This window comes from Mus musculus, chromosome 5 (genome assembly GCF_000001635.26).
Source record: "Mus musculus strain C57BL/6J chromosome 5, GRCm38.p6 C57BL/6J".
Classification (NCBI taxonomy): Eukaryota; Metazoa; Chordata; class Mammalia; order Rodentia; family Muridae; genus Mus; species Mus musculus.
Window position 1 is genome coordinate 123,698,302 of NC_000071.6, and position 27,436 is coordinate 123,725,737.

The window sequence follows — 27,436 nt, forward strand, 5'->3', positions numbered from 1 at the left end:
AAGAGATCTGAATTTATTTACAATTATCTATGTCTTAGACATTTGTTTAAAAAAAAAAAAGCAAAAAAGAAGAGGCAATACCTACCCAATAAAGGAAAAATGGTATAATTTATACCTTAATAGAGTCTGTATGTGCTGGAAATAATTATTTCAATATTCAGCAGATACCAGCAATACAATATTTAAAGGAAAACTTTTTTCCCCCTGAAGCAGTATCACATTGTAGCTCAGGCTAACTAACCTTGCTATATAACCAAGGCTGGTCCTGATCCTCCAGCCTGCCACCCAACTGCTAGGATTTCAGGTCTAAGACACCAGACAGAGCTAAATAATAACTTCTGATGTAGATCAGCTAAGACTTCCATAGTCACATCACTGGGGCTGGGGAGGCAGTGTAGTTGGTAGTGCTTGCCTGGCACACACACATATGTAGTTGGTAGTGCTTGCCTGGCACACACATATGTAGTTGGTAGTGCTTGCCTGGCACAGACAGACAGACAGTGCTCTGGGTTGGATCCTTAGCCCCCAGGACTGGCAGTGCACACCTGTGATCAGGGATCTGGAAGACGAGAGAATTCCATGTCATCTTCAGGCTGGTGAGCTGGCTCACTGGGTAAAGGTGCTTGATGAAGACACACATTGATGAGAGAACAACACGTGGACACCACACACTGTCTTCTAACATCCACGCTGAGGAATGTCCGCCAACCCCCATAAATAAATGTTTGTTTTTTTAAAAAGAACCATGTCATCTTGCCTGTAATCTCAGCAGTAGGCAGTATCAGGAAGACTGTGAGTAAGGCCAGCCTAGGCTACACAGCAATAACCTATCTCGGAAGAAAGAACAGTGAGAGAGGAGAAAACATGTTTAATGTTGACAGGACCCCTTATCTCCTCCAGGCCTCCAGGAACCCCCTTCCTCATGGCAGGCCTGCTAGGAAGGCTGCTGCTTCCACAAGTCACAGCACCATGCGAACCCTGAAGAATGCACTGAAGACTCAGGTGACAAAGCAGCTGACCATCCCTCCCTGTACTGATTATAAATGGGCAAATTGGACTACTCCAGTGTCACTGAAATCTGGACCAATTCCCTTTTGCGCCCTCTGCTGGCCTGGGAGCAGCTTAACACTACCTGAGCGGTTATTCAAGATCTCCAAGTGTTCCAGAACTTGACCTGGCAGAGACTTAAGAGTGCCCAGCCAGAGAACCAGACCAGGCTCCAGCTTGCATAGGACAGTCACACTCAGTATGTGTCTGTCTACCTTCCAGCTGGAAGCCACAATATTATCATGTGCAAAGTAATTGCCCAAAGTAATTAAACAATTTTGTTTCTATATTAGTATATGTAAGGCTGGAATCCACTTACAGCAGCCAAACATGCAGTTTCTTTGCAACCTCATAATTTTCATTCAAGTTTAAAAGAACAATTTGAACTGTGAGTCATATCTACCCAAGTCTTGGTTCATGTGTAAGAAAACTAATTTATTAAACCTCTGTACACAAAGGTGAGCACACCTTTATTGGAAGCATATTTGAATAATTAAATTACAAAAAGTAAAAGTGTTATTAAAATCATGCATGAAAATCTTACAAAAATACCCCGAGCAAGCAGGAGCAAGCTGCCGATCCCTGATTGTTCTCATTTGGTTGTTGAAATTGAAATGTGAATTTAAAATTGTTAGAATTTTCTTTAAAAAGTGATATATTAAGCTTATATATACAGGATAATAGCAAAATGTAGAAAGGGAAAACAATTTACAAAAGACATTAAAAAAAAAAACCCTTCACTCTTGACAGACACTCACGATCCAAAAATAGTCTAACCCGGACCAAGCATCCCTGAACCAGCTCCCGCACGCAAACTCTGGGTTGCTGTCAGTGAGAAGAAAAGAACAAACTCACACCCAGTCTTTCATTCTGTAAAACAGCCTTGACTCGAGATCACAATTACACCAGATTCTGAAAGGTGGGAGGGACAAACGGGTCACCTGGCCTCAGGCTGGTGGGACAATCAGAGCTGCACATCACCACGCAGCCAGGGCTCACTCACAAGTCTTTTTGTTTTTCTGCTGATTTCGGGGTGAATTCTTCAACAGGTTTCTTATCCTGAGGTACATTCCAGTGGATTCAGCCATGTTCTCAAATTCAAAGGGTGTTATTCCAGTGGCAAACTTGCTCATGTCAGGTACTGGGCTATGGGTTTTTGGGGCCATCGGAGGCCGGCTGTCCGGGTGAATGGGCTGCTGGTTGCTCCCATTGCTCATGTTCATGTTCAACACACCGCCATTGTCGAGAAGAGCATCTCCCGGGCCCCCCTCAGCAGCAGCTTCCTCTTCTCTCTGAGAGAGCACTGCTGCCCCTGCTGCTGGGCTGCAGGATGGCTCGGGTCCAGCTGTGTCTACAGAAGCAGCTGGTTCCTGGGGCTCAGCCAGCACTGGCTTTTCCAGGGCCTTTCCTTCGGGGACAGGGAGGTCAAACTCGTTTGGACACGGGGAGGAGGCCACTGAGTTCCCAGTTAAAGGTGTGTCTCCAGGAACATCTGAGTCGCCATTCCCTCCCTCGGCCTGCTGGAGAGCCGCCCAGATCTGCCTCTGCTGCTCTTCCAGCTCCTCCAGCGTCAGGGCATCCTCATCCATGGCTGAGGCTGCGGGTCGGGCCTGGGGTGAGTCACTGGGAGTCAGTGGTGGGGTTCCCTTAGGGAGTGGAGGGGTGAAGAGAGGCGGGGGAGTTCCCTGTGGGAGTGGAGGCGGTGTTCCGGGAGGCAACGGTGGTTGGAACTGAAATGCTTTGCTGCTCTGAGAACCAGGTGGAATCTCTACATCTGAAAGAGGAAAGACACTTCAGAAGTCACAGCGCTTCATACAAAGTTATTATTGGAACTTGGGGTACCTAGAGGAAGAATGGCCATAAGCACCCATCTTTGAGATGGTGCAGACAAGGGGTAGATATGGCAGCCAATGCCTGTAAATGCCAGCACTCAGATGGCCAGCCTGGGCTACAGTCTCAAACCTTTGGGAGAGCTATCCTGTACTGTATGTAGCTTCAGATGGAGGAAGCACGAGTCATGATGATAGGAGGAGTCCTAAAAAGGCTGCAGAAAAGAGGACGCCTGCTCTCTTAACTATGGAGTCCTCTTTTGCCCTGATCCTAGACACTGCACTCTGAAAGGTGGAAACTGGATTCTCCTGTCCGAACCACCAGGATCCTGGTTGGCACAGGTTCCATGGAAGACACGGAGAGATAAAAGGATAAAAAAGTATGTCAGAAGCTGGGCAGTGGTGGTTTAATCCCAGCACTCGGGAGGCAGAGGCAGGCGGATTTCTGAGTTCAAGGCCAGCCTGGTCTACAAAGTGAGTTCTAGGACAGCCAGAGCTACACAGAGAAACCCTGTCTTGAAAAAACAAAACAAAACAAAATAAAAACAAACAAACAAACAAAAAGTCAGAGGGCAAGAATTTGCTCAATTTTTTGTTTTTTCCAGACAGGGTTTCTCTATATAGTCCTGGTTGTCCTGGAACTCACTCTGGCCTCGAACTCAGAAATCCACCTGCCTCTGCCTCTGCCTCTCAAGTGCTGGGATTAAAGGCGTGCGCCACTACCGCCTGGCTTGAATTTGCTCAATTTTAAGTTTTCAGGAGTACATAGTATTGGTATCAGGACCTCTGAAAATTGTGACATCACATAGGTGGGACCCACAAACCTATTGCCAAGGCAACAGCCACCATATTCCCAGGATCCACTTGGCTCACCTCCTACCTTTACCTGTGATTACATCATCACCCATATATAAAGAAAGGTCCCCCTGGCCCCCCTGATATCTCTCCCTCCCTCCCTCCTTTCTCTTTCCATCTCCACCTTGCCCCCCTCTCTACAATAAACCTCATGTGGAACTGTTTGGCCTGCTGTGGTCCTTCTGAAGCCGTGTGATGGCCAAGATCATAGCACACAGCCCCTGGGAGACACCTGCCCAGAGGCTCAATTGTTCTTCCTACTGGAGTTCCCAGAAGTATGCGTGCCCGGTTGCTGCCCCACCATTGGAGCTGGACAAGCTGTGATGCCTCGGGCGCTTGAGCCTGCCAAATTCAGGACCTTGGCTAGCTGGTCCCCTGCCTCTCCCACCAAGAGCAGCTTCTGATTCAGGGTTTATCACCAAGAGTGGAAATGCCCCGACAGCTAAGTCTGGAGGAGCTCCGTCCTCTCTACAGACCCGGAGGATACAGGCTGAGCTTGCCTTCCCAAGGAGCCTGAGCCGCAGCCATACCTGAGTCTAGCTCCATGTCGGCAGGGGAGGCCGCCGCACTGCCCTCCTTTCGCTGCTTCTTTGGACTGTTAGGGCTGGACTGCGAGGAAGACCGCTTGCCGCTAGATCTCATACTCGGCTAAGAGAGCAACCAGGAAGAACACCAGTTAGACAGGGCAGACAGACAACCTCTAGCCCATCCTTAAATCAGCCTAGGCCAGACAACAGCCATCTGCTTCTTGATTAATCAGACACCAACGTTTATAATATAAACCAAAGAGAGCAGCAGTGAGCTATAGAATCTCACCACTACGAATGTTTGCCAGCTACACCCTTAAAGTCTATGCTCTGAGGCCAGGAATGTACCGTTCAATGCTAAGTGCTTGCTTGCCTAGCACATCTTAAGTCCTAGGTCCAATTCCCAACATCATACACACACAAATCAATTTACCGACTGGATGTTAGAATTAAGGTAACTGGCAAACACATCCTTCTGTTGACACGCCTGCATTGGTATGGAACCGAACATTCTCCATTCCTGGTGTGGAAGAAACAAGGATGAGTGGGTTTGGAAAACATCATCTTTTTGAGATTTGACTCCTAGCATTCAGGCGGATGAGGCATAAAGGCTGCTGCAAATCCCAGGCAGAATGGGCTACACAGTGACTTCAAGGGTTTTTTATGCTACAGTAGAAGACTCCAACTCAAAACAAAACCCCAATAACACCACCACCCCCTCTAAACAGAAATGTCACAATGAGACCCTTTATTTGTATGCAAGCTAGAAAACAGTAATGGAAACTCTAAAACTAGACTCAGCGGCAAACTCTTGGATCCCAGAAGTCGGAAGAGTCAGAAGGAACATCACTATCAAAAAATTTCCCAGACAAAAGCACCAAAACCAAGCAGGGCGTGGTGGCGCACGCCTTTAATCCCAGCACTCGGGAGGCAGAGGCAGGTGGATTTCTGAGTTCGAGGCCAGCCTGGTCTACAAAGTGAGTTCCAGGGCAGCCAAGGCTATACAGAAAAACCCTGTCTTGAAAACACCAAAAAAAAAAAAAAAAAAAAAAAGCACCAAAACCCAAACTTGCCAACACCATCAAAGCAGCTCCCTGTTTAATTCTGAAACATGGGTGAAAGCTGGCGGCACACATCAGAGTGTGAGACAGCTCCTCACACACAGAGAACTTATCACAAAGAGAGCAACCAAGGAAAGCAGGTGGAAGAGCCCTACAGCACCTAGCTAGATAAGGAGAGAATTGTATCTAAATAAATAACTATAAAACTTATAAGACTACCTAAAAGACTACCCCAAAGAATGTAATAGTCTTAGAGGTGTGCGTTTGTTTTCTGTGTCTATTCTGTAGCTTCAGCTGTCTGTAACTCAGAGATTATTAAAGGCAGGCCCCACCACACAATATGGCACTGTAGAGTCATCTGCTGAGGTTCGATTCCAGCTGAGGTTGCTGCTGCAGTTTTAGGATCACAGAGCCTAACAAACTGACTTCTGCTCCTTTGCTTTTGCTTCGGATGTAGCATAAAACCCACAACTCTGATGTATACAGTTCTGCATTTACTATTCTAGAGTTGGGGGGAAAAAGTTCCATACAAGAGAGGTGGTTTGGTGCACAAAGAACTGCAGCACAAGCCCATGACCCCGAGTCTGGTTTCCAGAACGCACACGAGAGGTGGACGCAGCAGTGTGTGCACGCACACCTGTAACCCTGGCATCTGGGAAGGAAAGGCAGGATGATCAGGGCCAGCCTGCAACATGAGATCTGTCTAACAAATGAAAAGCTGAAACATGTCCCTAAAAGCTCACTTCAGTTTGCCTCCACTTCCCAAGTGCTATGACTACACATGTGTGCTCTCATGTCTAGCTATGAATTCACTCACTTCTTTATGTAATAGTAAGCTTTATGTAACAATATTTAATATGATTATCACATTTCAGAAGAAAAAATTTAAAATGTATACTTACATCTGGAATACCTCTGGGAGTAGATATATTAAAACCTGGATAGTTTACCAATTTTGAGAGATCGTAGGTGACATTTTTATTCTGTATTTCTCCAGTTTCTGTTTCCCCATCAGCGTCATCTATTAGAAGTCAGAGAAAATGTTAACACAGCTAGACACTAGACATGCCCTCCCCAACTCAACCCATACAGGGGAAGTGCTGAAATACTATAGCTAAATTAGTATGGAAACAACTAATTATCATTTTCCTGAACCATTACAACTTTTAAATAGGCTCTGAGCAACACAATCCATGACCCCAACATTTAGGGGGCTGAGGCAAGTGTTGAAGGCCAGCCTGGAATACATATTGTCTCAAAAGAATAAAGATTTAGCTGGTGGTGGTGGCAAATGCCTTTAATCCTAGCACTTGGCAGAGAGACAGGTGAGCTGGAGGCCAACCTGGTTTATGGAGTAAGTTCCTGGGCAGCCAGGACTACACAGAGAAACTCTCCTGAAAAACCAAACTAAGTAACTAAAACAAAACTAAATTCTTTTTCCTTTTTTTCTTTTTCTTTTTGGTTTTTCTAGACAGGGTTTCTCTGCATAGCCCTGGCTGTCCTGGAACTCACTCTGTAGACCAGGCTGGCCTCAAACTCAGAAATCTGCCAGCCTCTGCCTCCTGAGTGCTGGGATTAAAGGCGTGCGGCACCACACCTGGCCTAAATTCTTTTTTCTTATGAAAAATTTTAAACTTTAGACATACTCAGCTTTGGAAAGAGCTTTACAAGAGCGCCCAGATCACCACACAGAGAGCTCTTGCAGGAACAGCTACAGTGGTCTATCACACACCCTCCATACCTTTAGACCATCTAATTTCTTTTTAATTATTTTATTTATTTATATTCCACAAGTTGCCCCACTTCCTGTTCCCCACTCCCTGAGTTCTTCCCCCGCCCCCCACCTCTCTTTCACCAACATCTCCCACTGAGGCCAGGTAAGGCAGTCCTCGTCTACTTATGTGCCTGGGGGGGCGTAGCATGGGGGCTCACAGACTGGCCCATGTATGCTCCTTACTGGGCTCTGAGGGGTCCGGGTGAGTTGACAGTGCTGTGTCTATGGGTCTGTAACCCCCTCAGTTCTTTCAGTCCTCCCCCAAACTCTTACTCGGGAGTTCCAGAACTCAAGCTAAAGGCTGGCTGTGTCTACATTTGTCTCAATCAGCTGCCAGTGAATGTTTGCACCACGGTATGTGTGTGGAAGTCAGTAAATAACCTGCTAAGTTAGGTCTCTCCATAACCATGCAGATCCCGAGAACCAAAACTCAGGCCATCAGGCATGACGGGAAGCACCTTTTCCCACTGAGCCATTTCTCTGGCCCCTTTGCTTTTGAGGCAGGCATGGTCTCATGTTATTTGTGGCAAGTGGTTATACCCAGTCAATTCTCTTTGTCTCTGCCTTCCCTATCACTGTGGAAGTGCCACCTCTCTCTTGCCATTGATAGGTTGATGTTCGCAATACTAAGAAGGTTAGAAACGTCTCAGTACTACCCGCAGGGTTTCTGCTCTGGCTGCGGTGGTCACAGACCAAGCTGAGATAACAATTTGATATTTCTTTTCTTTCCTTCCTCTCTCCCTCCTCCCCGTTCTCTTTTGTCTTGTTTTTGAGTCAGAGTTTCTCTGTGCAGCCCTGGCTGTCCTGGAACTCACTTTGTAGACCAGGCTGCTAACCTCAAACTCGCACATGTCTGCCTCTGCCTCCTAAGTGCTGGGATTACTTTACTTTCTGGCCTGAGGTCTGATCTATTTCCCCCCACCCCCAACTTCCTTTTTTGGTAGACTTATTTATTTTATGTATGTGAGTACATTGTAGCTGCCTTCAGACACACCAGAATTGGGCATCAGACCCCATTACAGATGGTTGTGAGCCACCATGTGGTTGCTGGGATTTGAACTCAGGACCTCTGGAAGAGCAGTCAGCACTCTTAATCACTGAGCCATCTCTCCAGCCCCCTACTATTTCTTTTTAACTAAAGAAACTTTTTTTTTTTTTTGAGTGTTTCGAGACAGGGTTTCTCTGTGTAGCCTTGGCTGTCTTGGAACTCACTCTGCAGACAGAGCTGGCCTCGAACTCAGAAATCCACCTGCCTCTGCCTTCCAAGTGCTGGGTTTAAAGGCATGCACCACCATGCCCGGCTCTAAAGAAATGGGTGTGCGGGTGTGCCATGACACATGTGGAGGTCAAAGGACAACTCTTGAGACACTTCTGTCCTTCTCGCTGCCCCGTTGCATAAAAACCACCTTCACCCACCGAGCTGCTTCCCTATCCCCTACCTGATACTATTTCTTCTATTCTTTTTTCTAAAGATAGGGTCTTGCTATATAGCTTAGGCAGGCTGGCCTCAAACTATCAACCCTCCTACCTCAGCCTACTGAGTGCTGGGATACCAAATGTGTACCACCCTATCCAGCTAAAATACCTGATAATTCCATATGTTCAATGAAGCTTTAGTTCCTTCCTTTTAAAACACAAAAAGTCATCATGATTTTAGTTACCCCAAAACACATTAAACAGGCCAGCCATCCCTGTCATTAGAGACCGAGCTGGCTTCAAACTGAGATCAGCCTGCTTCTCCCTCCTGAACACTGGCTTAAAGGCCTGGCTAATCATCTTAATTAGCTGGGGGTGCAGGGGGGCACGACACAAAGACGACGGGAGGGGGAAGACAGGGACCTGGAGGCTGACGTCTCTGTCCTGACAGACTATACCGTTTCCATCATAGAGTGCAAGTCCAGAATTCTCCAGTTCAGCCTCCTTGAGCCAGCCCGGTGGGTAGCCCAGCTGGCGCATCCGGTAGATGAAAGGGGGAAGACTCTTGTCTGTCACACCCAGTGCATCTTGAAGTTCCTCACTATGTAAAATAAAGAGGAGGAAAGATGAGGAATTTCTATTTGCATTTTGGCATCTTTCTTTTCCTAAAGATTTATTATCATTTTCATGTGTGTGAGTGTCTGTGCCTACATGGATGTCAGTACAACACATGCATGCCTGGTGCCCAGGGAGGGCAGAAGAAGCCGTCAGCTCTGTGAGAGAGAACTGGAGTTACAGATATGGTCCTGAGTCGTCCTGTGTCCTCTGAAAGAGCAGCCTGTCCTCTTAACTTCCACGCCTTCTCTCCTGCCCCATACTTTCCTCACACAGGGCTCTCACTCTGTGGCCCAGGCTCACTTAAAATTTATAGGGTCTGCCCTGCCTCAACCTCCCAGGCTCTGGGATCACAGGCATGGCTAAAACATCTGTGTCCCATACTACATAGCATGAAGTATATTTGATACATAGCAAGCACATGGCAAGCCTTTGATAGGTGGGTGAGAATGAAAGGATGCACTCTGTACAGATGTGTTAGACATGCTTCTATTCTTGCAATTCCCAGAACAGTCTGATGTTGCAAACAGATAAAAATGACCCCCAAGGTAAGACAGCAATGATACCTAATAACTCCTGGCTTGAATCTTCCAAATCTCTCTTCTACTTCTTCGGCATGATAGCGCTGCTGGAAGCTCTGGCCGCTGGCCTCGCCACAGGCATCCATGTACTCTTTCCTCTTCTCACTGATCCGAGCAGCATTCCGAGGCTAAAGCATGATGACGTTTGAAAAGAACGTTATCAAGCACCTTAGGAATATCTCAGAGACTCCCTAAGAAAGCTCACTCTTAAAAATTTAAAGCATAAGTAGATTGCTTTAGTTTTAATGTATACTAAACACACAAAGTGGGCAGACATTTTTGAAAAGCAAGCAAGAAGAAACAGTCACTTTAATTTTTATTATTTTAGTGTTATCAGAACCTACATTTTAACATTTTAAAATATGTCTAAAAATTAACTCATACTTCATTCACCTCAAATACAGAGTGTTATTTTCTTTAAAAAAATCCAATGTCTTAAATATAAACACAAATTTGAAAAGATGAAAGCACAAATGAATGTAGCACAGGAAGTCTATGCACATTACCCAGGGCCACACATGCACACAGCCTTAGCCCCGTGACACCCTGCGCATGGAAGATTTACCATTGGGCATTCCTTCATCTGATGCTCTTCAGAACCACAGTTGAAACAGTGAGGCTTTGGCCTATTAGGTCAGAACACAAAACAGAACAGAAATCCAAAGATTTTCACGATGTAAATGACAACAGACAAGCAAATCAGTACATCCTAGATGCCAGTGGAGCACCAGAGACAGCAGAAGGCGAGGCGCCCCGCACCTGCAATGACTGAGCACAGGGACGTCTTGTACTCAGTTACGTAAGCAGCACTTGTCGTCTTTTAGCCAAGAGCCACCCTGCTCCAGCTCAGGGCGTTCCCTCTCAGCTTTGTTCAGTGATTAATAACAGAAGAACCAAAGCGAAGGAGCGTCCTTTCCTTCAGTTAATGGGAAGAAGGCAATGGTTCTAAGACCGTAACCACACCGATAGCAATAATGACTTCATTCCACCCTCCCAGGCACTGGGCCTGAATTCCAAGAGACGGATGACCAAACATTTAACACAATGTCCAGATATCAGGATTCTAGTTCAATGTGAAATTTATATCAAACCAGCAACAAAGAATATTAACGTTTAAGAGCTGATAAAGAGATTACAGTTCTGGTCTTGGAAAACAAAGAGTAAAACAAGACAAGGCCCCACACGAACCTTTTTGCCTTCACTTGCATCTCTTGCCCTTCTAGAGGAACAATGTGGCTGAAGACTTGCTGGTACCTTTAGTGAGTTTTATTAAGGAATAGTTATCATAGCTGCAAAATTTGGTAAGCTTTTTTTTTTTTAAAGGTGAACTTAGTGGCAAGATGTATAAAAGATCTTCATTCACTATGTAGGATACTTGGGTATTTCCCATCCTTCCGTAAGCTGAGGGTTTTCATTTAGTAGCGGTTGCCCCAATTTATCAAGGCAAAAATTAGTAAAATACAGGACACTTCCTACAACCTGCAGAAAACAAGTCAAAAAATATTGCTATTTAAGCAGAAAAAAAAGACATTAAGTAACGTAAGTCTATGATAATTTAAGTTTTTGATTACCCATTAAGTGTGACTCCAGATGTGGCTGTGAGAAACAGAGCCCTAAACATTAGCTGGACCTCCTCTGATGTGCAGGTAAATGCCACCTGAGGGGCCCAGTGCAATTAGTGCCACAGCTCGTCCTGCTCACACCCAAGCCTGACACAGGCCCTCACATGTCTGCAGGCAGACCGTGTTTCTAGTTCCTTTGTAAACATTTACTTGGTCTATTACCAAGTTCCTTGGTAAACATTTACTTGGTCTATTACCAAGTTTTTGTAGCCATTTCATACAGACAGGTTTGAGAACATAATACAATGAATATTCATGCACCCCGTATCTGACTGAATAACAACGGTCTGAAATTTTTCTGTGCATGACTCTCTTCAAACACACACACATACACACACACACACACACACACACACACACACACACACACACACACACCTTAATCATTTAAGTCAGTTGCAGACAGAGTGACCCTCAAAATGCGTCAGTACAAACCAAAAACACTTTCCTACGAACCGACTCTGACTCCCTAGTATCTATCACTCGTATCAACTCTGCATTCAAGCTTCTTTACCTCCAAAACACTTTTTAGTGTTACCCCCAGTTCAGGATTTGATTAAGGTTCATATGTTGTATTTGGATGTTTATTTTTTGTCTCTACTATCTAGAACACACCTCTGCCGCTCTTAAATGACCCTGCCAGTCTCTCTAGGACATTGCCAGCAATGCTTCATTCCAATCACTACACTAGCTGCCCGAGGAAGAAGCTAAGTGAGACTCTGCAGCTGAATCCTTAGGGCATCTGTCCTCTTCATCTCTCAACCTAGCAGCAAGTCCTACACAATTCCATCTTTACAGGGCCTCCAGGATGCTCTTCTGAGGCCTGCTTACAGATGGAACCTTCTCTCCACCTTCTCTACGGATTAGCACGACATTAGCATAGCTGGGCCTTCTCTACACTCTCCCTTCGTACCTGACTCACTCACACCTAGGGTATGAGCTATAACTTCTATGCTGTTGGCCCCACATATGAAAGTTCTAGTCTCTGAGCTCCAGTTTTGGATATTCAAAGGCCTACTAACACCTCCTTCTAGATATGTAAGGTGCCTCAAACTCACCTATTTAAAATGGCACAGGAAGCTGGGTATGGTGACACCTGCCTGAAATCCCAACACTTGAGAGGCTGAGACAGGAGGACCACAGTTCGAGGCCAGCTTGGGATACACAGCAAGACTCTGTCTTTAAAACAACAACAACAAAACACAATAGATAAATAAATTAAAAACAAAAACAAAACCAGCATCCCGGCCCCCTCCAAGCCCGCCCCTCCCCCACTCTCCTTGGCCAAGGCCTGAGCTCTTCTGACTATTCTTTCTGGGGTTAAAGGACATCTACATCTAATTCATGAATGCATCAGATTAGCCCTACTGCAAGTATATCCAGGTCTCAGCCATGAGTCACCATCACTACCATGCTGGTCTGTTCCTGCTTTCTCTTGTCTGAGGTTAATAGACCAGCTTTCTAACTGACTACAGACCCTCCCAGGGGATAACTACTTTCCAGAAAGAACCTGGCGCTTTTAGTTAAGACACCGCATGTCACGTTTTTTACTTATGACCCTTAAACGGCGTTTAGACTATAATCTGAAGTTTTCGTCAGGATGTAGATCAATTGCTCTGTTAGCTACTGGTGCGTCCCTGAGCTTTCAATGTGTTTCCTTCTTAGTAAAGAACAGTGCCTCTGTGAGTGTGATCTGAGCAGCTTCCAGGTGATAGCCCAGTTCTTGTACAGAAAGCAATCTGAATACTGGCTGTTGGTATCTGCTTTCCTTTCCTATTTATTGAGCTCTCTGCTCAGAACACACCCCCACATTCTCCCTCAATTCATCCAGATCATGGCCCACACAGGCAGTCACCAAACAACTCACTCTACAACCACAGGCACTGGACTCCATGTCACTCTCCTCCTGCCACCCCAATTGTTCTGGGTATTGAATTTAGGGCGAGTGAGTATGTGCTCCACCGCTGAACTTACATCTTTCCTTACTTTGAGATAGAATTTCTCTAAGCTATCCAGGCTACCATGAATCACTCTGTAGCTCAGGCAGGCCTTAAACTTTCAACCTTCCTGTCTCAGCCTCCCATGCAGCTAGTGCCTCATGTGCACTGTGCACAGACACAAACTCCTACTTTCTCTCTCTTCTGTCTCCACTGCAGAACTGAACCCAGGGCCTCATGTGACAGGCAAACACACAGTGGCCTATATCCCAACCTTACTGTTCTTAGGAGCTCAGCCTTCACTCACTGAACTGCTCACTGCAGTGGAGCTGGCCCTGACCCTGTCTTCTCATTGCTGTCTCTTAAACCTCTCTGCTCGCCAGACGTGGTGGCGCACTCCTTTAATCCCAGCACTTGGGAGGCAGAGGCAGGCGGATCTCTGAGTTCAAAGCCAGCCTGGTCTACAAAGCGAGTTCCAGGACAGCCAAGGCTACACAGAGAAACCCTGTCTGGGGGGGGGGGGAGCCCAAAACCCCCCTCTCCGTTCTTGGCATAAAGCAGCATTCAGAAAACACCAGAGTACTAACATGATCTCTTAGAGTTCGAGGCCAGCCTGGTCTACAAAATGAGTTTTAGTACAGCCAAGGCTACACAGAGAAACCCTGTCTCAAAAAGACAAAACAAAACAAAACAAACTTCTTAAAAGTAAATGTGATAAATTCAGCATTTCGAAGGCCAAGGCAGAACTGCTATGAGTCTGAAGATAGCATGGACTACAGAGTGAGTCCTTGTCTCGTGAAATAAGTAATCTGCACTGTTGAGATGGCTCAGATGCTAAGCACAACATCAGGACCACGGGGTAGGAGGATGAGCACCAACTCCAGCAAAGTCCTCCAACCTTCACATGTATGCATACAGATTAAACAGAAAAACCAAATCATAAACAAAGAATAAGAAAGAGAAAACTTTAAAATATTCTTGATAGCATCCCTAATTTTAAATAATATGAACTCTTTTTCTTCTCTGATGCAAATTTGATTTTTTTTTTCCCTAGAAAAGGTTTCTTCAGGCTGGCAAGATGGCTCAATGGTTAAGAGCACCGACTGCTCTTCTGAAGGTCCTGAGTTCAAATCCCTGCAACCACATGGTGGCTCACAACCATCTGTAATGGGATCTGATGCTCTCTTCTGGAGTGTCTGAAGACAGCTACAGTGTACTTACATATAATAAATAAATAAATATTTAAGAAAGGAAGGAAGGAAGGAAGGAAGGAAGGGAGGGAGGGAGGGAGGGAGGGAGGGAGGGAGGGAGGGAGGAAGGAAGGAAGGAAGGAAGGAAGGAATGAAGGAAGGGCGAGCCCTGGCTGTGCTTCAAGTAAGAGTTGCACCTACCTGCCTTTGCCTCCTAAGTCCTGGTATTAAAGATATGCACCACTACTGCCTGGTGCAAATTTCTGATTTTTTTAAAGAATCACTTTGTTTTTAATTATGTGTGTGTGCTCGAGTGTGTGTATCTGTGGGTATGTGGCATGAGTGCCAGTCTTTGGGTATGCCAAAGGCGCTGAATTCCCTGAAGCTGGAGTTATATGTGGTTGGAAGGTGCCCAGTGTTAAGCGCAGGGAATCAAACTCAGATCTTCTACACCAGTGGCACATGCTCAACTGCTAAGCTCTCTCTGGGGGAGGAGGAAGAGGAGGATGATGACGACGACAGTGATATAACCAACAACTCACACATGCTAGGTAAGCACTATGCCACTAGGCTGTAAGTCCAGCTTAGCCTTTTTCCTTTCTGCCTTGTCTCCCCATGCTAAGATTACAAGTCTAAGCCACCAAGGCCAGCTCCCAGCCTAGGCTCTCTGACTCTGAGATGAAAAGCACCACCTTGCATTCAAGTCCACCACTAATCCTAGTTAGCCAGGGACACTATGAGGCATGATGTCTAACAACTATAATCAAATCTGCTGGGATCCAACAGCCCTCTCTGGCCTTTTCATGAGATTCGTGGCTCTCCATCATCTTTGCAGCCCCATGTCTGTAAAACTGGGGTACATTATCACAGGGCATATTCTATAAGCAGAAAAACCAGTCATCCTTTGAGACTGTGCTACTAATAAAGTCTGCAAAGGAGCTGAAAGGCCTATATAGGTTCTTCCTGTTAAGCTTTGACTCTTACTCGCTAATTAAGCTTACTGACATTTTGAATTTCTAATGTGCCACGTTATCTCTGCTTCCTCTGTATGTAAGTTTTACAAGTTTAGTCAAAGGTTTCAAGATAAACATGAAGAGGTTGGTCAGGACCAACACAAACTCTTGCAAACCAAGTGTACTGTATCCTCAGGACAGAGCGCAGCAGTCACTTTGAGAGGAAGTGACATTAGTGGATGACAGCAACACTTCTGCTTTACAGAAATGTGATGACACACCTATTGTTACGCCACCCAACTGAAGACACACAGGAACCATACATCTGCAGAGCTCAGAATAATAGTCCAAACTTACACTAAAAGCTTCCTTGTTGTTTTTAACGGCACATGATTCTTCCACTTTATGGTCCTCTTCCAACATAACACTGGACGGCTAAGACCAAGAAACAGGCATTACGGCAAGTCACAAGGGAATGAATACCTTTTGACTTTCAAACTTTAGGAACCTACACACTGAATATAAGTGAGACATTTTGTTGTAAGTTTCAAAGCTAAGGCAGGGTTATTTATAAACTATCCAATACTTCAATCAAATAGCAAGGCAGACTTGAAAACAAATAGCCCCAGGAAGACTGAAACTGTGTGTACTCTAACATTACTAGTCAATATTGACGGCCTCCTAGACCTCAGACCATTAAAAAAATTTAAAATGTTCATTAAATCAAAAATAACATTAAATCCAGGCAAGGCGGCACACCAGCACCAATCCCAGCCAGGGAGTATTGGTCAGACTTTGGAGAAGGAAGCCAGCGCACGACCTTCACTTTCCTTCAATCTGGGAAATCTCTAGTGTAACAGCAGCTGGCAGCAAAAAGCATAACCACTTAGCACTGAGCCTCAAAAGCTTAAAATACCTGGGGTAAAAGGCTGAAGGAAGTCTTTTCCACGTCATTTTTTTGCTGTTCCTCAAATCGTTTTACTAAGTTTGATACAAACTCCTCTATTTCTTGGTGGTATTGCCTGTAGGAGAGATGGACAGATGGTTAGAACCTGGGCAGAGAGAAATATCAGCAGACTCAGGTCCTGTGCATTACTGTATGATGTAAGAAGTCACGTTGTCTCAACTTCATTTTTCACGTTTGTCACACTTCCTAATGTGGCTTTGTAACTCAGAATGCTACTCTTTAGAAACACTATCTACCACTGCAGCATTAACAGCTTGATTCTGATAATCTACTGCTGTCTGGCATAGAACCTTAGTCAAACAGTAGTGAGAGTAAGTAGATTTAATTTCTTATACTTTTGTTTGGTAGGTTTGGTTTTGCCAGACAGGGTTTCCCTGTGTAGCTTTGGCTGTCATATATTTAATTTTTAATAGGTGCTAGATACAAGTGGCTCAAAAACCAAACGAAAAGCCTGGCATAGATGTATACACCCTGTAATCCCTGCATCTGGCAGGCAGAGGTGGGAAGACAGACAGCTACAAATTTCAGGCCAGCCAGGGCTACCATGAGAAGACTTGTTTCAGAAAAACAAAAAAACAGACAGCAAAACCCACCCAAACAGTTACATAATGAAAAGCTTCCTTCCTACTTTCTCCTATATCTGTAATATAGGGACATAGAATATATTAGAAAAAAAGACAAAAAAGGAGGAAGAAAAATGAAAAACATCTACAACATCTACTCTATCTAGCTGTCCAGGTCAAGAGTCAACTGATCAGGGCTGGTGAGATGGCTCAGCAGGTAAGAGCACCCGACTGCTCTTCCGAAGGTCCGGAGTTCAAATCCCAGCAACCACATGGTGGCTCACAACCATCCGTAACGAGTCCTTCTTCTGGAGTGTCTGAAGACAGCTACAGTGTACTTACATATAATAAATAAATCTTTAAAAAAAAAGAGTCAACTGATCAGACAGACAGATATTCTGGAGTGCTCCCTTCAGGAGGTGCAAACACAGCCCTGGTTTTTCTGTGTTGGAACGAGACAGCCAGGGCACCTCAGACAGATCTGTAGCGTTCTAAGATTCTGCAAGCAAAGTAACAGATGAATGGCACTCAAGTTAGACCATTAAAAGCTAATTAACTAAATGCTAATTAAAGTCATTAATACCTTTCTAATCTGAGGGACCACAGGACCAGGGTGCCTAGCATCATTCTGCTACTACGCTCAGCACCCAGCAACTCCTAGCTCCAAAAGCCTCCTGGACGAAAGCGGGTGACAGGCCTGGACCTACTCCTGTATCTTCTTGTCCACAGCCAGCGCACAGGACATTAAGAGGAACAAGTGACTCAGGAGGGCAGGCCACTGTAGAAGTGCACTGAGCCCAGCACGCAGGCACACCGTAGGCTTACAGGAATCATGTTCTGCTATTGACCAAAACTCACCAAGTGACAGCCAATATGGAAAATGCATGCGTGAGAGCAGGAGCTATTACGGTGGTGGCAGTCTTCCTATGAGCTGCTATGTCCTGCGCTCTCACGGTGCCGTTTAAGGACCTGAGAGGTATTTATCCTTTGCACACACTGTCTTCCAGTGAGAGAATTAACAGATACGGTGAGTTTAACCAGTTCCCAGATGTCGGGAGTCCAGACTCAAATCCAGGTCCTTAGCTTTCATACTCTTGCTCAAACCATGCTCTCTCATACTTGAACTCAAAAACAGCTTAAATAATAACGAAAAGGGTGAGTTCTTGAGATGGCTTAGCAGGCTGAGGTGCCTACGGCCAAGTCTGACCACCTGAGTTCAAGCCCCTGAACCCACACAGGGCAGCAAAGAAAGAACTGACTCTCACAAGCTGTCCTTTGACCACCTACCTGCACCACGACACACGTACACCTACTCACATAAATCACACAATTAAAAAATGTAAATGGCTGGGTAGGGGAGCAGGGCGGGGGAGGGTATAAGGGACTTTTGGGATAGCATTTGAAATGTAAATGAAGAAAATATCTAATAAAAATTTTTTAAAAATGTAATAAAAAAAAAAGAATAACTAGGAGCTAGCGACAGGCTCTGTGATCAGAGGACTGGGGTTCAATTCCCAGCACACAAATAGCTTTGTACAAATAAATATCTAATGCTAGTTTCAGGGGATCTGATGCCTTCTTCTGGCCTCCAGGAACACCAGGCAAACATACAATGCACATAAATACTTGTAGGCAAAGCAACCATATACATTTAAAAAGAGACAGATGATACAAATAGTATATTTACAGAATTCAGTTTCATAAAACACATGAACTCATATTTAAGAAACAGAAAAACTACTTACTTTGAGATAGCATTGTTCATAAATAGAATTTGTAGTAACGGTCCATCTATCTTAGTATTGCTCACCAGTATACCACTAAAACAGAAGTTAAACATAATCTTAGAAGGCATTAAAGTACACACATAGCTCTTATAAGCACTTGAGTGTGGCTGCAACTACTCTTTACTGAGACAAAGTCTTAATTGCCTTAGCTTGCCTCATGCTTGGGACTCTTCTACCTCTGCCTCCCCAGTCCTGAGATCACTGGTTACACGACCACACTAACGTTAGCAACTCATAAGCACTAAAGATCGTATAATATTCTACGAATAAGCCCAAGAGGGCTGAGATGCAGCCTGTGGTGCAGCGTTCGCTCAGACCAGGAAAGGGCCTCAGCTTCCAACCCTAGCAAAGCAAACCGGTCTGCAGTCTTTAGTAGGATCTCTGCTGTGTTCAGTGCCTGTGTATGCACACATGCACATGGGGAGGCCAGAGGGAAAGTCAATGCGCCTTACTCTATCGCTCTTCACCGGCCTGCTTCCTAACACAGGGTTCTCACTGAATCTGCCATTGCTCCATCTGCAGGCTTTCCCTCTGCCTCGGCAGCACTGGGATTACAGACGTCCATCTTGGCGCCATTTTACACGGGTGCTAGGGATCATAAACCCAGGCTTCACAGCAAACTCTTCAGTCAGTCAGCTGTCTCCTCAAGCCCTACAAACTGTCTGTCTGTCTGTCTCTGTTTCTGTCTCTTTTCAGGGTTTCACTATGTAGCCCTGACATTCGCAGTGTAGACAAAGCCTGGCTCTGACGTCCCCGAGACCTTACTGCCTGTTTCCCAGGTGGTCATTAACAGGCTGCACCACCACGTCTGGCCCAGAAATCACCTCCAACATTAAACAAAAATTTTACACATATGTGCAGGCGCATGCGCGCGCACACACATATACACACCCCATTAATCTTTTGGTTTTTAACAAAATTTCCCTAACTAATGGCTAGTTTCCTTATAAATTAGGAGACTAGGGAAGAGTATAAGAAAGCAGGTTACATGAATAAGGCCAATATAAGGCCAGCTGACAAAGTGGCTGAGTTGAGGGTCAGATTGCACACACGCCAGCAATACCAAGACTCACGGGATCAAAAGTTCAAGATCCTCAGAGCTACACAGTGAGTTCCAGGACTGCGAGAGACCCTACCTGAAATTCTGGTCTCAGCCTAGCCAGTACACGAACAGACAATAAAACTTCCCAGTTCCAAAGCCTAAAAATATTTCAACTGGACAAGAAGACTCCTATCTGGAACGCCAGCACTTGGGAAGTTAAGGCAGAAGGCATGCCAGGAGTTTGAGAGCAGCCTGGACTACACAGACCCTGCTGGAAAAAAAGGAAGGAAGGAAGAGGGGGGGGGGAGGGACATGGGAAGAAAGGAAAAACGAGCAACTGCTCTACATAAACTAGCAAGTACTCTAGGCTGCAGTGGTAGCACGTGGTTTTAATCCCAGCACTCAGATTAAACCCAGGGCAGCTGGGTTTGAGACCAGCCTGGTATACTGAAAGTGAGTTTCATGCAAAGACTTGGGAGTTCAAGGCTACAAAGTAAAATCCTGACTCAAAAAACAAAATAAATAAAAAATTAATCTAGTAACTTGTTAAATTCCTATCATATGGAGATGCCAGCATTAGTGTAACTGTTATAAGCAGATGTCTGAATACATGCCTCCTGCATTCGATACTTTCTCAAAAGCATATTTCCTTTTCTTCTAAAGTGCTGTGCCTTGCCAGACTTGGCCCTAGGTGTAATCCCAGTACTAGGGAAGGGGAGGCGGGAGGACCAAGAGTTCAAAGTCACCCTGAGCCACACTGTAACCAGAGACCAGCTTAGGCTACAAGAAGACTGTATCAACAAAACAAAAAATGCTCTACCTGCACTGTCTGTAACTGTAAAATATTTAATACGTACTTTACAAATATTAATAAAAATATTTAATGCTAGTGTGGTTGCTCCTGTTATCCCAGCACTTTCAAGGTAGACAAACAAAAACCAATAAGGTTAAGGCCAGTGTAAACATACAGTGGATTCCAGGCTAGTTTGGGTTACAAGATGAGAAACACTGTCTCAGTAAACCCACCCTTGCCTGTCCAAAACAAAATCCCACCAACCAACCACCACCAATAATAACAACAGTAATAATAACAGCTGTAAAGAAATCATCGGCTAACATAACTGTAAACTTATTTTATCTTACCAGAAATGTGTTAAATATGAACAGCTGGGTCTAACTTGCTTCTCTGAATTGTCAAGCAAAAATTTCTGGATTGAGGAAAAAGACCCACTAAGTCTGTTTAGACATTTAACCCACTTACCAGAATTCCTTTATACCCCTAAGTCAACAATAAAGAACCGTTACTGAATTCTTCATTGGATTCTGAGTTGTGGATGATACAAAAATTCCTTTTTCTACAAGGATGCTGTGACTAGAGAAGGAGAGCCAAGAGGCAGCTCGTGTGTAATTTCAAGATGTCATACCTGGGTCTTGTCAGAATGTTCAACTTTCTTTTAAGTTCTTGATGTTATTACTGGTTAAGGAATATCAGTCCTCAGGACATAACAACCAACCACTAAAACTTTCACTTTTGTTATCCAAATGACATAAATGTAAAGGAAGGCCCCGTAATCAGTACTTTGAAGGAAAAACACTGGGTACATGTTTTGCCGAGGGCAGGACAACTGGACCTGAACATTAAATAAGGTCTTCATCTCTTTGAACATATATTCTAAGACATGGTCCTGGAGTTCAGAAACAGTCTAAGAGATGAACCAAAAATTTCAGTTAGACCGCGGTGTTCCCGGAACAAGTTGAAGCAATTAAGAAAAATTTCCACGTCAAAGCATAAAGATAAATGATAAAGTTAATATAGCAAAATGTTTGCAAGAATGTGAGAGAACCCCTACGGATATGAAATACACAATCCTTTCAACTCTCTAGTATTTTATAAATTTTCATAATAAAGTGTGTCACGGAAAATGGTTTCATGAAAAAAAAATCAGACTTGAACTTCAAAAGTTGACATAACAACCATGCTCAGGGTTCAGGCTAAGTTCCAAAAGGAAAGTTACCTGAACCAAAACTACCTAAGAACGGGAAATTAACATACTAGCAAACCCACAAACGTTATAATCACGTTAATAAAGTCAAAGGGAATTTTGGCGCGTTTTTCCCGGAGCACCGGGAGGCAAGTTAGCTCAAGAAATCAAAACGATCTGGACAATTTAGCAAGTCTCTTCGCATGCTAAATCTTTAAGGTCGTCCCCCCCGCGCCCCGATTCTCCATCACAGTGGGCACTCGTAGCTTTCGTCCCTCCACAAATCATCCCACTCCCCGGCTGCGACGCCCCGCACCTTCAAACGCACAACTACACTACGACTCGTCTCTTCTCGAGCTTGGCACGCAAAGTTAGAAAACACGGTGACCTCCAAGACCGGGAGAGAAGTGTCTCCAGTGTCACAACAGTTGAGAGCAGCTTTGAGTTGGGGGGCCAGGGTGGTGTGCACTGGAGGACGCTCGCGGGGAAGGGATCGCGCGCGGGCCGCGGATGCAGCTTCTGCAACCGGACCGAGACTCCCGCCCGCCCGCCAGGTCGCGGGAGGAAGGACTTCGAATGCTAATCTTCTTGGAAATTCCGCCGTGTCCCCCGCCCGCCGCCACCCAGACCCCGAGTGCCAAGTGACACCCGGCCCATCGCGCCGGAAGGATATTCTCGGCGCGGAGCTGCTCGATGGTGGCCTCGCAGCGCCGGAGCTGCTCCTGCAGCTCCGCATCGCCCACCCCGTTCTCGTCGTCGTCGTCGTCCTCTTCCTCCTCGTCGTCCTTGAACCGGGTGTGAACGGGCTTCGGCGTCGACTCCTCTGGTGGGTCAAACGCCTCGAAGAGCTCTAGGTCGCCAAAATCCACACCGGCCGCCATCTTGGGCTGTGGGAAAGCTTGGAGGGCAGGGGGCGAAGGTTGGAGGCCAGAGCCGCTCTCCCTGGAGGCTTTTCTCCACACACAGGCCTCCAAAGCCGTCTAGGGGCGGGTCCTGGACGGAGACTACAACTCCCAGAATGCCAAGGCCGCCCTCATGCCTCTTTCCGAATGGGCCACAGAGCGTGGCATTCTGGGATATGTAGTTTCTAAGCGACGGGACTCATTGTTTGCGTTGCACACTGGGATTGCTCTTTTTAAAAAAACGGTTCTGAATGAGTTAAAACAATATGGATTGTCCCCGTTAGGCGTTTAAAGCTGAAGGAATCAAAGCCGGATACATGGCTTTGACAAAATGTGGTGCGGTTCCCCAGCGTCGAAAAGAGAAGACAGGAACTCTACCTTTGCCGTAGATAAATGTGCTCTCAGACACAAGCCACTTTATTTTGCTTGTTTCATTTGTAAATGAATGAAAAATGAAGTTATTCCACTGCCTACTCTCATGAACTCCTATCAGGGACGAAACAAACAGAAAAACCAGAAAACCCTTTATTATGTTTCTACTTTCATATGCCGCTGGATTTGAATGGATATTTTCGTCATCACATGTTAAAATCACCGGAAATTATAACCTGTAACAAATAATGTCAGGTTAGTTATGGTCTCTGTTGGAGGCCAGCTCCTGTAGCGCGTTTAGTGATCCAAGGAGGGGTTGATGATATTAATGTAAATCAGACAGACAGACACAAACACACACACACACACACACACACACACACACACACACACACACACACGGTGAAGCAAGGCTTCAACAAGCGTCAACAACTTTATTACTTCTCCCATAACTTATATCTTCCAGCAAAATCTCCCAAGTAGTACAAAGATTACAATGTGGCTACATTTTGTAAGTGAATGATTATAATAAATACACAAGCAAAAAAAAAACCCCAAAAACAAAACAAACAACCCCCCCCCCCAAACCCAGCATGTTACACCATACCTTTTACAAGATTGAAAGTCTTAGGTATTATAAGTGAAAAAAAAAATTAAATAAATTATAATAGATTAAGTGTAAGCAAGCAAGCTACTTTTTCTCAGCCAGTTCTTGTACTACCAGGCTACAATTTGCAGTTATAATGAAAAGATCAATTATTTATCTTTTAAAATAATCTTATAAAAGAGTATTTAGAATCAGAAATCTAAGCTTGTGTGTGTGTATGGTGTCTGTGTGTGTGTGCACGCATGCACACAGAGGCAAGGTTTTTCTGTGTACCCGTGGTTGACCTGGAACTTCTGTGTACCCATGGTTGTCCTGGAACTAGCTCTGTAGACCAGGCTGTCCTCAAACTCACCAGCCTCTGCCTCCCAGGTCCTGGGTTTAAAGACTTAAGCTACCACCACCTTCCTACTTTAAATCCTCAGTTGTACACCCACTCACTGATTTTTTTTTATCAAATTATATCAGGAAGATAAAGGTAAAAATAGATACAAGTAATTATCACTTGATGACCCATCCAGCCTTAGCAAGAAAGCCACATAAGCTAAGAACTAGCTCAGCTACCATTGTTCTTGTTCCCTGACCTCAAAAAAATTCCTGGTTCAACTTTCAAAAGTATACCAGTCTGGATATTAAATTGTTCCCCAAAGTCCTATATATCAAAGCAAAAACTTTTTTTTTTTTTTTAGTATTTTATTTTTATTTTATACGCATTGGTGTTTCACTTCATGTATGGCTGGATGAGGGTGTCAGGTCCCATAGAACTGGAGTTACAGATAGTTGTGAGCTGCCATGTGGGTGGCATGAATTGAACTCAGGTCTACTGGAAGAGCAGCCAGTGCTCTTAACTTCTGAGTCATCTCTCCAGTCCCTAGCAAAAACATCTTAACCTAACTTATACTAACAATTTACATCTCCGAGTTCTTTCTGAGGGTGGGGGTTGAATCATGAACCTGTTTCAGCAGCATTGCTTGAAAAACATCACTCATCAACAGTGCCAATGACACTGCCCAATGAGTGGTTGGAAGCCCCTCAGAGTTTTCCTACAGTTCTTAGATTATGAGGGATGAGATGACTGTGAGGGGAACAAGCAGAGTGAAACCTCCACACCACCACGGAGTCCTCAAAACATGTAGTTCTCAGCACACCTATCGTGGTGTGCTAACCGGTGGGCCAAGTTCCATGGGTTAGCTCTTTTTTCTTTCTTTCTTTTTTTTTTTTTTAAGATTTATTATTATATGTAAGCGCACTGTAGCTGTCTTCAGACACACCAGAAGAGGGCGTCAGATCCCATTATGGATGGTTGTGAGCCACCATGTGGTTGCTGGGATTTGAGCTCAGGACCTTTGGAAGAACAGTCAGTGTGCTTAACCGCTGAGCCATCCCTCCAGCCCCGCATGGGTTGGTTCTAATGCTGTTCTGCTTTTCCTCCTGTGGCTGAGATCAGGTGGCATATTTAGAAACAGGAATTCAAGGCCATCTTCAGAGACAGTGTTTGAGATGTGCCTGAGCTACAGCAAACATCCTGACTTTTCCCTTTAAGAGATAGAAGGAAAAAAATGAAAATGAAAAATGAAAATGAAAAAAAAAAGGGGGGGGTAAAAAGTAAAAAAGAAAAAAAATACTGTTAGTGTTAGTGAAGAACTGAAATATGAAAGATTAAATGAGCGAATGCATGCCAAGTGTAGAGAAGAAAATGAAGATCTGGGGGCCTGGAGAGATGGCTCAGTGGTCAAGAGCACCTACTGCTATTCGTAGAGATCCTGAGTTCAATTCCCAGCAACCACATGGTGGCTCACAACCATCTGTAATGGGATCTGATGCCCTCTCCTGGTTTGTCTGAAGACAGGTACAATGTACTCATATACAATAAACAAATCTTTAAAAAAAAAAAAAGGAAAGAAAGAAAGAAAGAAAGAAAGAAAGAAAGAAATGAAGAACTGGGTTTGTCAAAGCAGTAAATAGGGTGGGAAGGCAGAGTGTAGCAAAATGACCCTCTTACACTCGGCAAGTTCTCCTAGATTGCCTATCAGCTAAAGTCATTTAAACATGTAAAAGATGCTCTCTGCATAACAGCAAACTTGCCTTCTTACGTGTCTTGATGAAAGGCTAGAGAACAAGGACAAGAATTAAGTGGAGTCAGCTGGGCGTGGTGGCGCTCGCCTTTAATCCCAGCACTTGGGAGGCAGAGGCAGGAAGATTTCTGAGTTTGAGGCCAGCCTGGTCTACAAAGTGAGTTCCAGGACAGCCAGGGCTATCGAGAAACCCTGTCTCGAAAAACCAAAAAAAAAAAAAAAAAAAGAATTAAACGAAGTCTAGCAAAGAGATTGATAGGTTTTTCATAGTAAAAGAGGAAATTCTAGCTTGTGGGGCACTGGGTGAGCATGAGGTCCTAGAGGCTGTAGCTCACTAGCTGGAGGTTTCTGATTTGTAGGAAAACCCTGAGCGTTTTGCTCTTCAGTATGGAAATGGAGTAAGGGAAGTGTCTTAGGGTTTCTATTCCTGCACAAACATCATGACCAAGAAGCAAGTTGGGGGAGGAAAGGGTTTATTCGGCTTACACTTCCATACTGCTGTTCATCACCAAAGGATGTCAGGACTGGACCTCAAGCAGGTCAGGAAGCAGGAGCTGATGCAGAGGCCATGGAGGGATGTTACTGGCTTGCTCAGCTTGCTTGCTTGCTTATAGAACCCAAGACTACCAGCCCAGGGATGGCACCACCCACAAGGGATCCTCCCTGCTTGATCACTAATTGAGAAAATGCCTTACAGCTGGATCTCAAGGAGGCATTTTTCAACTAAAGCTCTTTTCTCTGTGAAAACTCTAGTTGACACACAAAACCAGCCAGTACAATTGATCCCTTATCACCTTGACACACAAACACATCACTATTAAGTCTCAACCTTTACTTTCTTATTCATCCCCAAGATCTAAATAACTTTAAAAGTCCCACAGTTGTTGCAAATTCTTACATATTAACATTTCAAATTATTTTTTTTAAAGATTTATTTATTATTATATCTAAGTAAGTACACTGTAGTTATCTTCAGATGCACCAGAAGAGGGCTTCAAATCTCATTATGGATGGTTGTGAGCCACCATGTGGTTGTCGGAATTTTAACTCAGGACCCTCAAAAGAGCAGTCGGTGCTCTTAACCACTGAGCCATCTCTCCAGCCCCATATTAACATTTTAATCCCTTTAAAATATCCAATCTCGAGAGAAGGGATGCTTCTAGCTGTGGAGGCACTAACAATGGACGCTCAGAAAGATGTTCAACCACCAAAGCAGCAGCCAATGATATATATTTGTGGAGAGTGTCACACTGAAAATGAGATAAAGTCCAGGGATCCCATCAGATGCAGAGAATGTGGATACAGAATAATGTACAGGAAAAGGACTAAAAGATTGGTGGTTTTTGATGCTCGATGAAATGGGGGAGTTCAGAAGTGTCTTCATTCATACATTTGCCTCATTGATGTTTCTCTTTAACGTATAGCATTTGGCTTAGTTTACTTAATGACAACAACTGTATGCCTATGATTTCATTTAGAAATACAATTGTATTTTAATACTTTGTTTAAAGGAAATTTTGGTTCAATATATGGCTTAATTTATTGTTCTTGTAATTCCTCACACAGTAAAGATTAAAAAGTGTTTCCCCCCCAAAAAAATATATCCAATCTCTTTTAAAATCCAAAGGCATTTTACAATTAAGTCTCTTAACTGTGGGCTCCACTAAAACACTTACTTGCCTCAAAAGGGAAAAATATCAGGGTACAGTCACAATCAAAAGCAAAATCAACCCCC

The 27,436-nt window shown here is 44.5% G+C and overlaps 1 protein-coding gene and 1 pseudogene across 3 annotated transcripts; one reads left to right on the plus strand and one right to left on the minus strand.

Annotated features, from left to right (window-relative positions):
• Positions 1-22,743, minus strand: Zcchc8 (zinc finger, CCHC domain containing 8). Of its 3 annotated transcripts, NM_027494.3 has the most exons (14): positions 22,422-22,743; positions 21,191-21,233; positions 18,683-18,757; positions 16,324-16,429; positions 15,765-15,842; positions 11,081-11,184; positions 10,894-10,959; positions 10,271-10,331; positions 9,691-9,833; positions 8,968-9,110; positions 6,222-6,340; positions 4,692-4,778; positions 4,262-4,379; positions 1-2,821 (listed from the first exon to the last, which is right to left on the minus strand). In NM_027494.3, the coding sequence occupies exons 1-14, from the start codon at positions 22,627-22,629 to the stop codon at positions 2,043-2,045; spliced, it is 2,130 nt and encodes a 709-aa protein (NP_081770.3). In that variant the 5' UTR covers positions 22,630-22,743; the 3' UTR covers positions 1-2,042. The 3 variants fall into 3 exon arrangements, with proteins under 3 accessions (NP_081770.3, XP_006530520.1, XP_011246542.1); XM_006530457.1 differs by lacking the exons at positions 10,894-10,959; positions 11,081-11,184 and having other exon boundaries at positions 1,462-2,821; positions 22,422-22,712; XM_011248240.3 differs by lacking the exons at positions 15,765-15,842; positions 16,324-16,429; positions 18,683-18,757; positions 21,191-21,233; positions 22,422-22,743 and adding an exon at positions 12,386-12,506 and having other exon boundaries at positions 1,462-2,821.
• Gm19601 (predicted gene, 19601) lies at positions 26,846-27,288 on the plus strand (annotated as a pseudogene).